Source organism: Pteropus alecto, unplaced genomic scaffold (genome assembly GCF_000325575.1).
Source record: "Pteropus alecto unplaced genomic scaffold, ASM32557v1 scaffold156, whole genome shotgun sequence".
Lineage (NCBI taxonomy): Eukaryota > Metazoa > Chordata > Mammalia > Chiroptera > Pteropodidae > Pteropus > Pteropus alecto.
In genome coordinates, this window is record NW_006437746.1 from 1,398,161 (window position 1) to 1,416,852 (window position 18,692).

The 18,692-nt window shown below is 37.3% G+C and overlaps 1 protein-coding gene and 1 pseudogene across 1 annotated transcript in view; one reads left to right on the forward strand and one right to left on the reverse strand.

Moving 5' to 3' along the window:
• ULK4 (unc-51 like kinase 4) overlaps positions 1–18,692 on the reverse strand; it is a 386,787-nt gene that overhangs the window by 259,719 nt on the left and 108,376 nt on the right. The window contains 5 exon segments of the mRNA XM_015591710.2: positions 3,939–4,033; positions 4,136–4,187; positions 9,053–9,109; positions 9,258–9,379; positions 10,779–10,912. Of these exon segments, the coding sequence (XP_015447196.1) occupies positions 3,939–4,033; positions 4,136–4,187; positions 9,053–9,109; positions 9,258–9,379; positions 10,779–10,912 (460 nt within the window).
• On the forward strand, positions 18,522–18,637 carry LOC112482067 (annotated as a pseudogene).

Sequence of the window (18,692 nt, forward strand, 5' to 3'; positions counted from 1 at the left end):
TGTAAGAATATCGTTAAAATGTCAACACTACCAAAAGCCATCTACAGATTCAATGCAATCCCTATCAAAATTCCAATGGCATTTTTTCAGGAAAAAAAAATAGAAAAACCTAGAAAAATAAACACTCCTAAAATTTGATGGAGCCATAAAAGGGACCAAATAGCAAAAAAAAAAAAAAAAATCCTGAGAAAAATAAAACAAAGCAGGGGCATCATACTCCCTGATTTTAAGCTATACTATAAAGCTATAGTAATAGAAACACTGTGATACCAGCACAAAAACAAAGAGACCAATGAGACAGAATTGAAAGCCCGTAAACCCAAGCTTATATGGTCAGTGAATATTTGACAAAAGAGCCAAGAATATTCAATGGAGAAAAAACAGCCTCTTCAATAAATGGTGGTGGGATAACTGGATATTGACATATAAAAGAATAAAACTGGACCCCCATCTTATACACTCACAAAAATTAACTTGAAATGGATCAAATGAATTAAAGACTTAAATATAAAACATGAAACCATGAAACCCCTGAAAGAAAACATAAGAATAAAGCTCCTTGACATGGGCCTTGGTAATCATTTTTAGATACTACACCTAAAGCACAAGGGGCAAAATCAAGAATAAACATGTGAGACTACATTAAACCAAAAAGCTTCTATACAGCAAAAGAAACCAACGACAAAGTAAAAAGAAAATCTATGGAATGCGAAAACATATTTTCAAATCATGTATCTGATAAGGGGTTAATATCCAAAATATATAAAGAACTCATATAACTCAATAGCAAAAAAAAAAAATAATGTAAAAATGGGCCAAGAATCTGAATAGACATTTTTTCAAAAATATACAAAAAGCCACCAGGTACATGAAAAGATGCTCAACATCACTAGTCATTAGGTAAATGCAAGTTAAAAACACAAGATAACAAACACCTCATTGTGTTAGACAAGACGTAAATGCTGGCATGGATATAGAGAAAAGGGAATCCCTGGGCACTGCTGGTGGGACTGTAAATTGGCACAACCACTCTGAAAACAGTATGGAGGATCTTCAAAAAATTAAAAATAGAACTACCATATGATCCAGCAATTCCACTTCTGGGAATACATCCAAAGGAAACAGATATTCTAACTCAAAGAGATATCTGCACCCCACCCCCCATGCACAGCAGCATTATTTACAATAACCAAGACATGAAAAAAACCTAAGTGTCCATCAACACGTGAATGGATAAAGAAATTGTGGTATGTGTACACACACACATACAAATATACACATAGTGGAATATTATTCAGCCATAAAAGATGAGGAAATCCTACCATTTGTGACAGCTTGGATGGACCACCAAGACATTATGTCAAATGAAATGTCAGACAGAGAAAGACAAATACTGTATGATGCCATTTATACGTAGAATCTTAAAAAAAAAACAAAAACAAAAACTCAGAGAAAAAGAGATCAGTCATATTGCTGGCAGAGGGTGGTGGGAGAGGGAACAGGAGGAAGGTAGTCAAAAGGTACATTTTGCAATTGTCAGATAAATACTAGGGATGGAATGTAGAACATGACTATAGTTAACACCACATGATATAAAGTTATTAAGAGAGTAAATCCTAAGAGTTCTCCTCACGAAGAAAAAACAATTGTTCTTTACTCTTTTTTCCTTTTTATCATCTCTACACGAGATGATGGATGAACCTATTGCGATAATCATTTTACAATATATGTAAGTCAAACCATCATGTTGTGTGCTTTAAACTTGTAAGTGATGTATGTCATCATTTTTCAGTAAAACTAAGAAAAAAGATAGCTTCTTTTTAAGTTTAGCTTTTAATAAGTTAATACGCATGATGTAAATTTTAGGGTAAGCAGTAAAAAAAACGGAGCATGTATCTAAATGCCAACCTTATCTAGAGAAAAAAATTCAAAAAGTTAGTCAATAGAAAAAAAGTAGGAAAAGAAAAAATACGTGTGACAAAGTTTGAAAGTATGAATCCAAATATATTAACAATAACAGGAAATTAAATTGACTACATGCTCCAGTGAAAAGTTAAATATTGGTCAAAATATATTTTTAAAAAAATATTATATGATATTTATTCAACACAGATCTAAAATATAAGGCTAGAGAGATGTTAGAAGGAAAAAAAATAAAAATATATATCAGGCAAATATTTAGCAAAGGAAAGCATATGTGATTCTATTAAGTTGGGACAAAATAGACCTTAAATCGAAACGCATTAGTAGAAATAAAGGTCACTTCACAATGAAAAAAAGGTCAATTTCATAAAATGATATAATAATTTAAATTTAAATAGCATGGCCTCAAAATATATAAAACAAAAACTGACAGAACTACACAAGAAATAAATTCATAATAGCCTTAAAGGAGATTTACACACACCTCTCTCAGTAATTTATAAAAAAGCCCGACAAAAGTTAGTAAGGACAGAAAAGATTTGAACAAGATGACTAATAAATTTGACCTAATAGATAAATACTGAATACTGCACCTAAGAGCTACAAAATACATATTCTTTCAAAAACATACAGAACGTCTACAAAAAAAAAATCTTACAATGAGTTATAAAACAAGTCAATGAATTTCAGAAGACTGAAATTACAGAGTATTTCTCTAACTTCAGTGTGATTAAGCTAAAAATCAACTATACAAAAATAAAAATAAAAAATGCCCAAATGTTTGAAATTTTACCAGGACAGTTCTCCCAAGAAGACATACAAATGGCCAATAAACATATGAAAAGATGCTCATCATCACTAGCTATTAGGGAAATGCAAATCAAAACCACAATGAGATACCATCTCACACCTGTTAGAATAGCTGTTATCAATCGGACAAGTAATAACAAGCACTGTAGAGGATGCAGAGAAAAAGGAACCCTCATACACTGCTGGTGGGACTACAAATTGGTACAGCCACTATGGAAAACAGTACGGAGGGTCCTCAAAAAAACTAAGAATTGATCTACCATATGATCCAGCAATCCGTCTACTGGGTATTTACCCACTAAGACTTGAAAACCCATATCCAAATTGATATTTGCACACTGATGTTCATAGCAGCATTATTCAAGTGGCCAGGACATGGAAACAACTGCAGTGTCCTACAATAGATGATTGGCTAAAGAAGCTGTGGTACATATATACAATGGAATATTACTCAGCCATAAGAAGAGATGAAATACTGCCATTTGCGACAACATGGATGGACCTCGAGATAACCATGCTAAGTGAAATAAGCCAAACAGAAAAAGTTGAAAATGATATCACATGATATCACTTATATGTGTTGATATAAACCTAAAAGCAACAAAGAAACAGGATAAACAGAGACTCGTGGACAATAGACTAGTGGTTTCCAGAGGGTAACCAATAAATTTTAAAAACTAAACTAAAAATCAAAAAATGACTTGAACGAGCACTTCATAAAAGAGTATTCTCAAATGGCCAACAAACATTTCAAAAACTATGTGGCCTCATTAATAATCTTGATCACACGAAAATTTAAAACTATGGTGAAATATTGCTATATATCTATCCATTCAAAATTCTGAAATAACAAGAGTTGGAAAGGATGAGATTGGGTACTGTACTGCCTGTGTGAACGTAAACTGGTACCACCTCTTTGCAAAACCTGTGTTATTTTGTACACAGGCTGAGTTTACATATATCCTATAACCACTAATTCGTTCCTAAGTACATACCCTAAAAATAATGCATACTTATGTAAAGCTAAACACATAAACAAGAATATCCACAGCAATATATTTGTAAATGCCAAAAACTAGATACAATCTAACGCCTTTTAAAAATAAATAAGTAAACTATGATATATGCGTATATTCAGATTTCTACAATATGCAGAATTCCCAAGTAAACAAAAACTGTCTTTTTCAAAAGCTACCAGAACTGACCGTAGAGCAACAGTCTTTCAGTAAAACAGGGTACTGTATTATTGCTTCAAAAGCCGACAACGTGATCTTGATAAATTCTTCCGATGCCATCAGTCCTAGGAATACAGTTAACTATTATAGGAGTTTACTTATATGGTCAAAATCACAATATCAAAGTACTTAAATTAAGGACATAAAATGTCCCATGGTCTGCTCACCTACGGCTCCATCTATGTTAGTTTCTCCTGCATCTACTGATTTAATGTGACTCTGTAAAAAATAAAAATTTTAATAAATGGAGATTTCAAAATAACTTTGAAACAAAAAGGTAGATAATGTTTTACCTCAAACCACATACTGATCTTAATGAGATAACTCATGGAAGGCATTAAGTACTATATACATATTATGAACAATATAAAAAGAGATTTAAAATATGATCCTATGAAATAGTATATATACATTATAAACTATAATCATTTTAAACATACGAATCTCTATCGACGAGATTTAATGTTGAAATAAATCTGATAGCATTATAAGCATAGAAAAGTCGACCTGTAAAAAATGAGGATAAGTCAATAGATACCAACCATTTCCAGTAATATGCCACATTCTCGCTCTCTTGGAAGTTCCTGAGAATGGCAGCTACCCAGGTGAAACGGTCGTCTCCAGAGAAAGTGGATCAGGTGAGAGTGAGGACAGAGTAAGAGGCATGGGAGGTTCCAGGACAGAAGGGAACGTATGAACGGTCATGTAGGTAAGTGTGAAGGTACATAAATTAGGAAAATGAACTAGATATACCAGTCTGCAGAGAAGGCTCACTTGAGATGAACAGTCATGAATGTAAAGTGAGACCAGTTATTTTCATTGTGTTTTTCTCTAGCCATATTTAGTCACTCGTGCAGAGGTGGACACTGGGGGAAGAGATGAAAAAGGGAGTTACAGGTGGATACAAGGTAGTGATGGGGGCTGGACCGAGAACGCCAAGCTGAGTAAAGAAAAAAGAGAAGTTGTGGGGCCATGAGTGGAAAGTGCTAAGAACAGAGGCTGCTGGAGACGGGGAGCAGCGAAAGTGGGTTGAAATTAGAGGTGGGGGCCAGACACTGTGATGCTGGAAATACATTCAAGATGTGGGCAGCTGTGGGAGAGAAAGACGAGCTCGTGGGGAGAGGGGTGCGTGAGGAGCTGAGAGGCTGTGTTGGAAGCGCCCTCCACGGGGATGCCCGATTCTCCAACAGTAACGGGAGCAGCACCGGGAAACTGACAGTGAGCCCAGTGCTGAGACCCAGGAAGGAGGGGCAAAGATCCAGGAATCTGTAGATGACCACAGACAGCGGGTAACAGGCTGTCTACGATGGCGCAAGCTTCAAAGCTGGGAGACGTAGCAGAGGAGTAGAAAGGACGGACAGCCGCCCCACAGCGGGGCTCACTGGGTGGGGTAGAAAATGTCTCCATCTAGAGGGAAAAACGGAAAGCTGTTCCGGGAGGCCAGACGATCCTACTGAATATTATCCAGCACTACTACTTCGAAGAAGCTGGAAAGTAAGCTACTATATAGCACATCGGGTGAATGAAGTCATGATTGAAGAAAAGGAAAAACAAAACAAAAAAAACAAAAAAAACACAGGAACATTTATATGGCAATGTATCATATTTTAACAAATACAAAAGTTTATTCTTCTTTACTACAACTGAAGTCAAAAATCTATCCACAAAGCAACATTCACTTAAAACAAAAATCTACAGAGGGCAGGAAGTATGTCTTTTCATTTAATAACTATCTCAAGGCCCAGGATAAGTAAAGATTCGTGAATGATGGCGATATAATTATATTCTTGTATGAAAAGCTATCGGAATAATTGTACCATTTCTTTTCTCTTTGATTTGAAAATTTGAATTGTAACACCTTTTTGCAGAAAACTATAACCACCACTACACAACCATCGCAGCTTTATAAGCTAATGTGGCCAGAACTTAAGAATGAACACAACAAAGTTCTCTTCCTCAGCTCATTAATCAAGAGTGTTTTACAAAAAGACACAAGAAGCACAGTGAACATTAGGTTAATACACATCGTGACTTCCCGAACATATTTCCTCAATGTCATTACTTTCCCTTTCCCAGCCCAATTTAATGGGAGCCCAAAAGAACTATGGTATTCACCACAGAATTTCCCCATCGCACTTGCCTAGATGCTTTCCTGCTAAAAGATTTTTTTTTTTTTTTTTTTTACTGGAGAGAGAGATAGGTATGATGATACACTGCTTCTGCCAATAAGAAGGGAAAACAGCAATTATCAGCTGTGTAGTCCCTCTTTCACTTGAAGACTTTAAAAGCTTAATAATGGTTTACGTGTACCCTGCTTAATCACTTCCAAACACTAGCCTCTTTAAAATATAAAAAGATCAAAATTTCACTTTACTTGAGAAAAAAAAAAAGTTTACGAAAAGTTAATTCCTATATTCGCGCCTCCATTTATAAAAAAGTCACTTTACTTGAGAAAAAAAAAAATGTTTACAAAAAGTTAATTCCTATATCCGCGCCTCCATTTATAAAAAATATCCTGAATTTTTCCATCCCCAAAATAATGGATTTCTATAGGTCAAACAGGCAAACTATGCCCCAGTGCCAGGATGAAAACTGAAGGCAAAGGGGAGCATGATTCCAGTGCCCCCTCCAGCCGGCTCCTTGAGGCCCCTTCTAATGAGTGGAGAGCACCCCAACCTTGGCTGCGGCCTCCATACCCAGCCGAGGCAGCTCCCGGAGAGTGGCTTCAGCCGAAGCCCAAGCAGTTCTTGGCAGCAGCTGGCCACTACTGGATACGGCTACTAAGGGTGGACCAAGCTTGAATACATCAAGTTAAAGCATATTTTTAAAATATAAAAGAACAGCAGACCTACCATAGTACAGTGACTACTCTACGAGATACATCTTGACAAATACTGAAGATGGTATTTGTCTCCAGACTGATCATAAAGCTTTCAAAACACAGTGCCGGGTGTACACACTCGCGAACGGGCTGCTCCCTCACGCCACCCGGATGGAGATGCACTGTACTCTGGGCAGCTTCACAAAGCCGTTCTGTAGACTCACTGGTCTACAGAACATCTATAGCCGTGCCGCCAAAAACAAACAAACAAACAAAAACTTTCAAACCAGTTTACGAAGCCTCAGTTTAAACGAAATTAAAAAGGAATTATTTTAAAGCGTAAAACTCAAGAGGCTATAATAAGCTCACTTGTACTGTGAGTTTTTAAGGGGCTGTAGGATATTGGAAGAGTTAGCTGATTGTACCTCATGGCATCAGTGGCGCACTGTGACTTCAATCATTTTTTGGCATCTTCTGGAGAGATTATGAACCAACTCATAGAAGCAATAGCCAACACTCGACAGTTTGTAATAATGTGCACGAGAACGGTGTGGATAACTAAATCCAAGTCCTTCACTTAGTCAACGTTTCTCTCCTTTCAGTGGCATTTTATCAGTGCCATCAACACTGAAAACAAAGATGAACACAGTGCTATGGCCAACTAACAGATGTGACGAGAAAAATAACAAAAGAATTCTGGGACTGGCCATAATTCAAACTAGGAAAATAGCCTGAAGAGAGCTAAAAGACCTTTTCCATTTTACCTGCCTAAACTCCACCTACTTAAGTGACATTATAAAGGGAAAAAACTGATACAGATTTTCCAATATCAGAATGACCTCTGAACCGGACAAGTTACTGTCCACTCCATCAAAGGGCCTATACTGAGAAGGGCACACAGAGCGTGTCTGGCCCCCGCAGAGCACTCTCGCTCCCGGGGGGAGGTGAGAAGGCCCCTCTTCAGTGTCCTCCTCTCGTTTCTCAGCATAGCCTTACGTGGCACAGAAGCTTTCTCCCGGAAACATGTATGTGTAACTCCTAAAAGTCCATGAGGACTTTTGCGTTGAAAACACTTGGCGGCTGCTTGAAAACATAATGTGAACTCAGTTAATGTAGGCACAGAAAAGTACTACACCTGAGGAACAATAAAAGAACAAACACAGCACAGTCATACCTATCCCAAACAAACATTGTACCAGACCACTGCAAAATATCGGTGGGCCGCAAGGGCAAAATCACTATTTTCAGCTATCGATATGTAGTACAGTAGAATTATAAATATAGAATTATCGTCATGCTAAAACGATACCCATATTGTACTTAAAATCAGATTTAAAAGCAAATTAAAGAAGGTAGTAAACAGAATTCTAATAATTTGCCAACTCATGAGTATACAACTAAAATGATACACTTTGTAGAATCTGGGATTCAAGGCACTAGGATGATAAAGATTTGAAGCTAAAAGTCACTGACTTGCACTCGACATTTGTACTTAAAAACTTCAGACGTCGCCCCTATGATGAACCTTCTAGAAAATTATATTCTCACTTGTGGATGACGATCATTTTTTTGTAATCCAAGCTAACAATAAAATTGAGATGTTTACTTCATTTTAACTACATACCACCCTGGCATTTTGAAAATCTCAGTTCAGTGTTTATTATTAATATCAAAACAAGACTAGAGATGCTGTGTGACAAATGTCTTAGCTTTGTCTTTGAATAGTTCCCCATTTCAGCAATGATGTATACTGTGCGTACCAGGCAAGGGGAAAAGATAACATAGTTCAGGAGCCACAATCTGAACAAAAAGACTATTTTCTGCAAGCAATTTTTCATTGCCACCTATTCCATAAAGAAAAAGTTAAATTGAGCCTAACGTAGAGAAACTACACATAATCGGACAATGTAAGCCAAAGTGAATAATGATAATATACTCTTAGCATTCTGTTTTCACCAGTTTTGTTATTTTCGATTTTTTTTTACAATGTTTAATACCAAAATCTATGAAAGTGTTTTCTATGGACTTATTTACCCTACTTGGGGCTGTCTCTGAACAAAATACATTATCGGGAGAGAATGCATTTTTCTCAAAATGTCAAATTGTATTACAATCAACAGATAAAAATATAAAAAGGTCACTTCCCTAGAGACAAATAAATACCACAAGGATTTAAAAATTACCTTATTCTGACACCCAATCCCACAAACAGTACAGACAGCCACATTTTTATTAGAAACATGAAAAATTCAGTATTACTCACAAGAATACTTCCGTAACTGAAAAGAAACTCTTCTGTTACAACTTGAGGACGAAACACCTGCGTGATGAGAGTTTCTATAGATTAGATCTTGGAAGGCATATGCAAGAAAGAAAAAGACATGGAAATGTTTGGTCTGGGTTGGTGTTTCTCAGCTCCAGTTTACAAAACAGGGAGTCGCAATTATTTTTCTCTTATAAGAGTGTACCTGAGAAGTTACAAGGTGAAGCACTATGGGCATCAGGGGGAGACACATCTTCAGCTGCTTCGCTTGAACGGTAGATGGGTGTTTACGACCAGACACGTTAGCCAAGGCGTTGAGAATGTCACCTGCAAAGCACATCGCGGAGCGTGCACAGAGGTTAAAAACCACAGAGACTTAGGGACCACTGGTCACTGTGAGAACGCTGATGGGATTGCTAACATACTGCATCGCCAAATAAAAGTAGGTAGAAGCCATGCTATTTTACTCACAAATATTGAGATTATAACAAAATGTTATATCCTCTGGGGACAGAGTGCACAGAAACCTGATCTCTCATCTAGAAATTTAAAACAGAATTTATAAATAATATGGCAAGGTGGTGGTTTTGAAAATGATTTTTCTTCCTTTTTTTTTTCCCCCCCAAATTTCAAACATAAGCACCTATTACTTTGGTAAACAGGAAAAAAGTATTAAAAGTGATAAGTGAATAGATTATAGATCACAATTTTTAAATAATGGAAGAGATAGAAATAAAAATAGATCAATTCATAAAACTTCTCATTGGATGGTCAGTTCAACAATAAATAAAACTAGTGTCGTGGACATTTGATTCTTATCGTCATATCTAGGATGAGTCCAGTAACATGAAACTCAACTACCAACTGACCAGATTGAGGCCTCAAGTGGAAGATTAAAGAAAGGTTGAGATCCAAAATAAATTTTGAAATGCTCTATTTTCAAGGGTTGACAGGCAAAATAATCTTTCAAAAGTATCAGTAAGGAGCAAAACGGTACTGTCCATCAGCCATGAAGGCATTCTCATTGCTCTGATTTAATATTCTGAATTTTGGAGCACATTTAACATTTTAAACATTTCTGGTTTATAGCTACATCTGCTGGAAAAGCATGGAATGGGATTTAAACTAAATGTACACTTTCCTTAGATTATTTTAACTTCTGCAAACAACAATGAAATGGGGGATTAGGTGTATGCAATAAATATCTTTTGCAAATCATTATTAGATATTTTCACTTAAAATTTTTCAAACCAAAGAAATTTTCAAACTTTGAACTTTAATATCAAGTCTTTAATATTAAATGTGAATGCCTACACATTTTCAAATTATTTTAATAATAAATAAAGGTGTGGCTCTAATCGGAAGGAAAACATTTTTTCTTCAGAATTAGGCAGAGAGAAATCTGAAGAAAAGTTATCCAAAATAATGGCATAAGTCCAATTTTAAACAATTAAAATGCTTTTATTTATTTTTCAAAATCACCAGTTTACCGCAGATGACAATGCAACGTAATCTTTAGCCTGTACATTGCCTTAATCATGTCAGTGATACAAAATAATTAGGGGAAAAAGATAGGGCACATTTAAATCCTGAAACTACACATTCAAGAAAAAGTGTCACTGCACTCGCCTGCAATAACAGGCCAGCAAGAATAAAAAGTGACGCCTAAAAGCCAAGTCACAGAAAGGCAAGCAGCAAAGGGCTTGAGGACAAGACTCCAATTTACCCTGGATCCGCGGCAGCTCCTGCACAATGTGACGGATGAGGAGGTCCAGGCATTTGGACAGGTACTCATTGCCGCTCTGCTGCTCCTTGCCTGGAGTGGTCTTTCTGCTGTCTCTCTCGATGTACATCACCAGTCTACACACGGGGAAGTGCAACAGATTACCTCTCATGATAAAAGAGTTGATAGCATCTGTCCAAAAACGCAATCAAGGCAAGCGTTTCCAGGGGGCACAGTCCCAATCGCGTTGACATTTAGATCTGTAGCAACTTGTCAGGCACAGTCCGTGTCTGCCTTAGAAAAATCTAAACATTTATGCAGAAAGAAAATAAGACAACTGATGCCTCTACAGTGTGCCCTGTTTGGCCCATGAAAAGAAACCACATTCTCCACATGATGCGTGAAAGGCAAACAAAGGCCTCTGGACACAAGAGGGTTCTTGGTGTTTCAAAGATTCAAAGTAGAACCACAAGTTGTCTGGACTTTTGTTGTTAGTATTCAACTCGCTTTGAACCACAGACAAGTCACATGAATTCCGGTTCTTTCAGTAAATTGTACACATAAACGTGAAGAAAAAGTTTCACTCTAACGCTGGGTGATAGAGCAGACACTATCTGAACATCCAGATTTCACACATCCTTTTTTTGTCCAGTAGTTTCATAATATCTGCCTTTTAAAATTATTTACTCTTCAAACCACTGGCATTCATTTGACATCAATCTCTGAACCAAATATCTCCAACTCAGAAATAGAGCTCATACTGGACCATCACTCTAGATACTTAGGGTGTTGTTCATAAGTTTTAAACTAATCTTTCATCCCCTTTGCTGGACCCACCAGTCATCTCTCTAAGTTCCCATACCCCTTAACTCTCTAAAGAGCAATGCATCCACTGATTTCATCAGGCAAAGGCCTCTTTACGGCATCCTCCCTTGCTGGACCTCCTTGCCATCATCCACCTCTCCAGCTCTGTTGTAATCATTCATCCCAGCCAACTTCTAGTCTCTGAAAGAAATGCCAAGCAACTCCCACTGTAAACTGCAAAGAAGTGTTTTTGTACATAATACGTACATGTAAAATATACTGAAATCTTAACACTTAGATTTACATGGCTCTCTTAGATTTATTCATGTTTCTGCTTTTCTGCTTGCTATTCTTTAGAGTCCTATCTGTGAACACATAGGGATAAAACCAAATAAAAGGTTTAAGTTCAACATAAGGCAGTTAGCATCCTCTGTTTTAGTTTTGGATTACAGCCCTAGCCACACTCTAACAAATGTGACATTGGTCAAAATGCAGAGAAAATAAAGATGAATCAGCAGAAATCAATACTGTTCAAAGAATTCAGAGCACAAAACTTCTTGATAGTGAGTAAACCACAGAAATGGGACACCACCATCTCATGATAAGTGAAATCCCAAAACTTCAGCTAGATAAGATGTGATCAAATGGCTGGGACCATCCTGATATACCAGCCTGGAGCCCCCAGGAATCTGCAGCACAGCACACCATGGCTGTGGCCTGCAGTTTCCCAGAGAACAGCAGGGACTCCGAGAACCTCTTGATTAGCTGGCACCTGTTCCACCAGCCCCATCTAAGGAGCAGGACCAGGAAATACCAGGGACATGGAAACCCATCTTCCTTGTCTGCTTCCGAAGACGGGTTACCTGACATCCCCCTGCCTCCTCTCGCCACCTGCAGAACAGCTTTTCCAAAGTTAAGAGATTGTGGCATTTAACCACATCTCCTCTCAGACAAGTATTTCAAACTCCCCTCAACCACACCTGCTCTTGTTTCTACTCCTGTATTCTACTGTGACACTTAACTTCCTAGGAACCTCTACTAAATCTACGAGTTTCTCCCAATCCATCTTTCCTACCGTTTCTTTCACTTATTCCCTGATTCATTCAGATCCCACCATCTACCCACTTATCCAGCCTTGGCTTGCTTTCTCTCCTCCCCAGTTCCGGTCCCTCAAACTCAATACCACCCCCGGCAACAAGGTATTGCCTCTCTGCCGACATGGCTCTTCTCTCCCCTCCTCGCTGGTGAACTCCTATCCGTATTTCATAATTCACTGACTTTTAAATGAAATCTCTCCGTGATACTATCTCACAGCATAAAATACATTAAGGCCCTCATCCAACTGCGATTTTATAATATATTTTTGATTATCTGATGTTTGTCATCCCAATAAATTTAAAAATACACACAGGCAAGGGCTATATCTGATTTTGCTCACCACATCTTTCCACTTCTGGGCCCAGTTCCTGACATGAAATAAGTTCTTATTAATATTAGCTGAATAGATACATATTGCTGTTGAAACTGCCATAAGACTTTACCTAGTTCTCTACACCAATTTCTTCATCCTTATTTTTCCCAAGGCCTTTTAATTCTACTGTTTGATGTAGTTGACATTTATACTGCTGGATTACATAAGTAGTGTTAAAAAAACAAACAAACAAACAAAAAAACTTCTGCTTAGAAAAACATACCATAAACAAAATCAAAAAACAAACAAATTGGGATGGGGGGAATGTATGTATTTGGTACATCGACAGACGAATGGGTAACAAAGATATGGCATTTACATATAATGGAATATTATTTTAGTCATAAAAAAGCAAGAAATCCTGCTATTTGTGATAATGAAGATAGCACTTAGGAGTCTCATCCAAAGTGAAACAAGCAGAGAAAAGTAAAAACTGCATGGTATCACTTGTATGTGGAATCTTAAAAAATAAAATAAATTTAAAAAAAGGTCAAACTCATAGAAACCGAGAGTAGAAAAGTGGTTGCCAGGTGCCAGAGGTGGGGGCAAGTGGGTGTAACTGAATAAGGTCTGGGGGGCTAATGACTACAGTTGATAACATTGTATTATCTGATTGAAATTTGTTAAGAACTTAAATGTTCTCAAACACACAAAAAAGGATAAGTATGTGAGGTGATAGACGTGTTAATTAAACAGATGGGCGGAATCCTTTCACATGTATATGTATATCAAAGCACCACGATGTGCACTTCAAATATCTTGCAATTTTAGATGTCAATTATACTTCAATACAATTAAATTTCTTGAGAGAAATAAATTGAGGAAAATATTTCCAATTCCTATCATGAAAGGCTAATATTACATACGTATACACACACACATATATGCTTCTGAGATATCAATTAGAAAATGACTAATAAACCAAGAGAAAAAATGAGCAAAAGGTAGGAAAAGGTGGTATACAGAGAAAAATATATAAATAGCCCAAGCAAAAGATGCTCCGCTTTGCTCATGAGAAAAATATATATTAATTTTTTTTTTTTTATCCCTCGGATGGTCAAAATTCAAAAATTTTGACAGCAAACACTGTCATCAAGATCCTGAGGATACTAACTCTCAAGTACATTGCTTGTGGGAATGTAACCTGGTACAAAATTTCATGGAGTCAGTCAGTAGTAGTATCTTCGAAATTAAAAATCTTGTAAGTACTCCTCTGGGAAGAAAGCATTCTGTAGATATCCTTATATACATGAGATGACATGTATTCGTATTTTTCTGCTTATAACAGTAAAAATTTGAGGAGGAAAGCTTCCAGCAAAGGAGTACTGGTTAAATAAAATGTGGCTCATCATACAATACAGCCATCAAACAAAATGAGGACGCTCTACACATCACACGGAAAGAACTACAAGATACGCTGTTAAGTAAAACGAGCAAAGTTCAAGAGTGTGCTTTTTGTGTAATGTGTACAATCCACATTGTGTTTACTCAGACTAAAAAAAAAAAGAACTCTGAAAGGATACATAAGCAACAAATGATGATGCTTAATTTTGCATGATGGTGATCTGGGGCTATGAAGCACAAGGTGGGGTACTTTCCGCATTTTGAATTTTTTGGTTTTTGAACCATGAGTATGAGTTATTTATTCAAACTTAAATATAAATGTTTTTCAAACATGAATATCATTGTCCTACAGAGCCAATTTAAAAAAAAAAAATTAGGTGATGTAATGCTCAATTACAAAAATGATAAATGCTGAGTGCGGGCAAAAAGACTACCCTTCTCTGTAAGATCTGTAGAGCTATGCCTTCTCTCAGCGCCAAGCAACAGGCTGACTCGAAAAAAGAAGCAAACCAACGAGAGAGTGCCCCAGCAGCACCCCGAAACTTCATTAAGGTCTGTGGCCCATTACGATGTCTAAATTTTTTTCTCCTTTCCTTCAGCAAGGTCAATCTTTTAACTTGACAATATTAAGACAGAGCTATCAGCCAACTCTGTACATAAGTCTCAGCTCTAGCACTTTCTAATACTGTGATACTGAACAAACTTCTTAAATTCTTAAAAGCTTCAGGGCTTTAGATAAAATGAGATGATAATGCCTATCTTCTAGGACTAATGAGGATTAAATGAAATAATAGCCTGGGCCATGACACAAGGTAAACACTCAAGAACTGGTAGTTGCCATTAATAATTGTTATCATTAACTATTAAAATTAATTAATTATTACCACCACCAAACTCAAGATACTGCTTTCTTGAGTGCATGGATCTTAAAAAGAAAATTCCCAGAGAAGGCCACCTCTGCTTCCCATCCTACTCTCTGGCTCACAAACAAATCACCATGGTCAAAAATCCTGCCTCCAGCTTCCCCTGCATGTTGCAACACTGCCTCAGGTGATTAAAACGAGTGGGTGCGTTGGACATAGTTCCATAGTATAGCGGTTGGCACATCTGCTTTACATACAGAAGGTCCTGGGTTCGCGCCCCAGTAAAGCCACAGTCCACGGTCTACAGCCATGCAACTCTGAACAAGGCCAATGTCTGATCTCGGAAGCTAAGCAGGGTCGGGCCTGGTTAGTACTTGGATGGGAGACCACTTAGGAAAACCAGGTGCTGTAGGCATAAATAATAATAAAAAAAAATGAGTGCGAGTGTGACAGCTTTCCTTAGATGATACAGAAATATATGTCACTAAAACTTTTCTACTCCTCTTAAGAAAAATGTAAACATTAAGGAAATTACCAGGCCAGTTTTGTTTTCAGTGAACATGCAGAATGTACCACCATTTATCCCACCCATTCTAAGAGACAGTAGAGTAGGGCTGGTCTCGGTTCTATTTCTTACAAATGCTGCTGCCATGAACACTGGTGTACCCGCCTCCTGGTACAGAGGTCCAAGAGTTTGCCGGGGTACAAATACACGTAAAAATAGAACCGCAAGTGTTCCGCTTCATGACACTGCCCATTGTTTGCCAAAATGGTTGTCCCAACTTACTCCATCCAGCAGTGTACAAGTTCCCTCTGAGTTACAACCTCATCAATACCTAGTAGTTAATCAGATTTAATTTTTACCTACCTAGATTTGTGGTCTTAATTTGAATGTTCATAATTATTAATACGGTAAGCATATTTTGATATTTCTTTGCTTTCCATATGTCTTTTGTCAAATATCTATCTGTTCAGGCCTTTTGTTCATTTTCCCACTGGGTTGTTCATCTTGTTACTGATTTATTGGCATTATTCAAAGGGTCTAGACCTTTCCTCTTCCTCTTTTTCCTGCTTTCTCTTTCTTTTCCTTTTTGTCTTTCACATCAACATCGCCAATCTACTGGAAACTGATTTATCATATGGACTGAGGAAGGAATCTAATTCCATTGTTTTTGCAAGTGAATAACGACTTCCCTGGTACTATTTATTGAAAAGGTACTTCTAAAACTAAGGGTTAAGAAAGAGGGGTAAAATAACTTATATTTGGCAAAATTTGATTAAAAAGCAGTTTGATCCCTAGATTACTTCCTCTGTCCAATCAATCTGGGTGACTGCCACTAGACTTGTACTCGGGCAAGAGTTTGGAGATTTATTCTTTAGAAAAAGTAAAACAAGAAGTTTCTAGACTAGGAGAAAGCAGGCCAAGTCAAAACGAGGACTACCGAACAAGACAGGGACACTAACTCAACTGCCACACAATGAATACTGGGACTTCTAGTCCCCTCCCCCAGCGGGCTCCCAGGGGTCTGGCAGCCAGGTCTCTCTGCCCTCCAGGCTGATGGCTGAAATGCTCTTCATGCGTGTTGGTGAAACTGACCTAAGAGAAACATCCTAGAGATACTGATGCTAAAGTTCACAGAAAAATAGGTCCATACAAATGACCTCACCGTGAAGTTCAAAATCAACAAACTCACCCATGCACTAAGAACTTCTAACACAAGCTGTCATTCCTTCAACTCTTGATCATGACTTGACCAAACATTACCAGCTATCTGGGAGTAGGGCTTCTTTGCTTGCCATGGCATTTGCTGATATTCATCTACATTTTTTCATTGCTGTGTAGTATTCCACAGCAGTGCTGTGACTATACCACCATTGACTCATTTTTTTGTTGATAGACATTGGAGTTGTTTCAATTTATGAACAGTGCTAAGTATTTCTTATGCTGGATGCATGTAAACATCTCTGTTGGATATATACTTAGAAATGAAACTGCTGGATCACAAGACATGCCTAGATTTAGTTTAATAGATACTGCCGATAATCAGTTTTCCAAAGTGATTATTAAGTCAACTTACACTCTAACAGGCAAGTATAAGAATTCCAGTTGCTCTACATCTTTGCCAAAATACTGCATTATCAGGCTTATCAATTATAGCTATTCTGGTGGATACCCGATGGTATCTCATTGCAATCAAACTGAATTTTCCTGATGACTAATTAAGGTTATGCATCTTTTCGGGTATTAAATGGCCATCTGGAGATAACCACTTTTGTAAAATGGCTGTTCAAGCCCTGTGTTCATTTTTCTATTGGGTTATCCGCCCTTCAGTTCTTTACATATTTAAGGGCCCACTGTCAATTATGTGTGTGACGAATACCTTCCCCTATTCTGTGGCTTGTTTTACTACTCTCTTAAGGATGCCTTTTGATGAAAAGAAGTTCCTAATTTTAAGGTAATCCAATTTATCAATATTTTCCTTTATGGTAGTTCTTTTGTGTCCTGTTAAAAAGTCTTGATTTATTCCAGAATCATGATGATATTTGCATTTGTTATATACTGGAGGCTTGTTTTATATTTTTACATTAAAATGTGCAATCTATCTAAATTGACTTGTCTGTACACTGTAATTTAGAGGTAAAGTTTTATTTTTTTTTTCTTATATTACCATCTGAAATGATCCAGCATCATTATTGTAAAAACTCTTTTCCCCTATGTCTCTTCTGCTTGTCTCATCCTCTTGTTATAATGATCTCAAATGCCTCTGGTATATTAATTCTCTATTCGGCCGTGTCTAATCAGCTGTTCACCCTATGTACTGAGTTCTTCCAGTTATTGCACTGTTAAGTTTTAGAATGTCCATTTTGTTTTTCTACTTCTGTCCTGAAAATTTCCACCCTTCAAGTTCCTTGAATATGTTAATCATAGTCATTTTAAGCTCTATATCTGACAACTCCATTGTTTGTATCCTCTGTGGATAATGTTTTCTTGTTTGTCTTTTATCATATCATCTGATCTTCTCATAGGCTTGATTATTTTCTATTGAGTGTTAAGACTCTGTATGAAAACTGGAAGGATAGCTTAAGGCCTACAATTAAACTTCTCCAGACAGGATTTACATTTGCTTCTGGAAGGCCTGGATCACCTCAACCCAATCAGAGAATAAGATGATTCAGGATGTGGTTCCCTAGTGTAGCAGTTAGCACTTCTGCTTTATATGCAGAAGGTCCTGGGTTCACGCCCCCGTGGAGCCAGAGTCCATGGTCTACGGCTATACCACCATGAACAAGCCCAATGTCTGATCTCAGAACCTAAGCAAGGTTGGGCCCGGTTAGTACTTAGATGGGAGACCACCTAGGAAGACCAGGTGCTGTTGGCATAAATTAACAATAATAAAAAAAGAAGAAAAAAAAAGATGATTCAAAAGTGGGCCT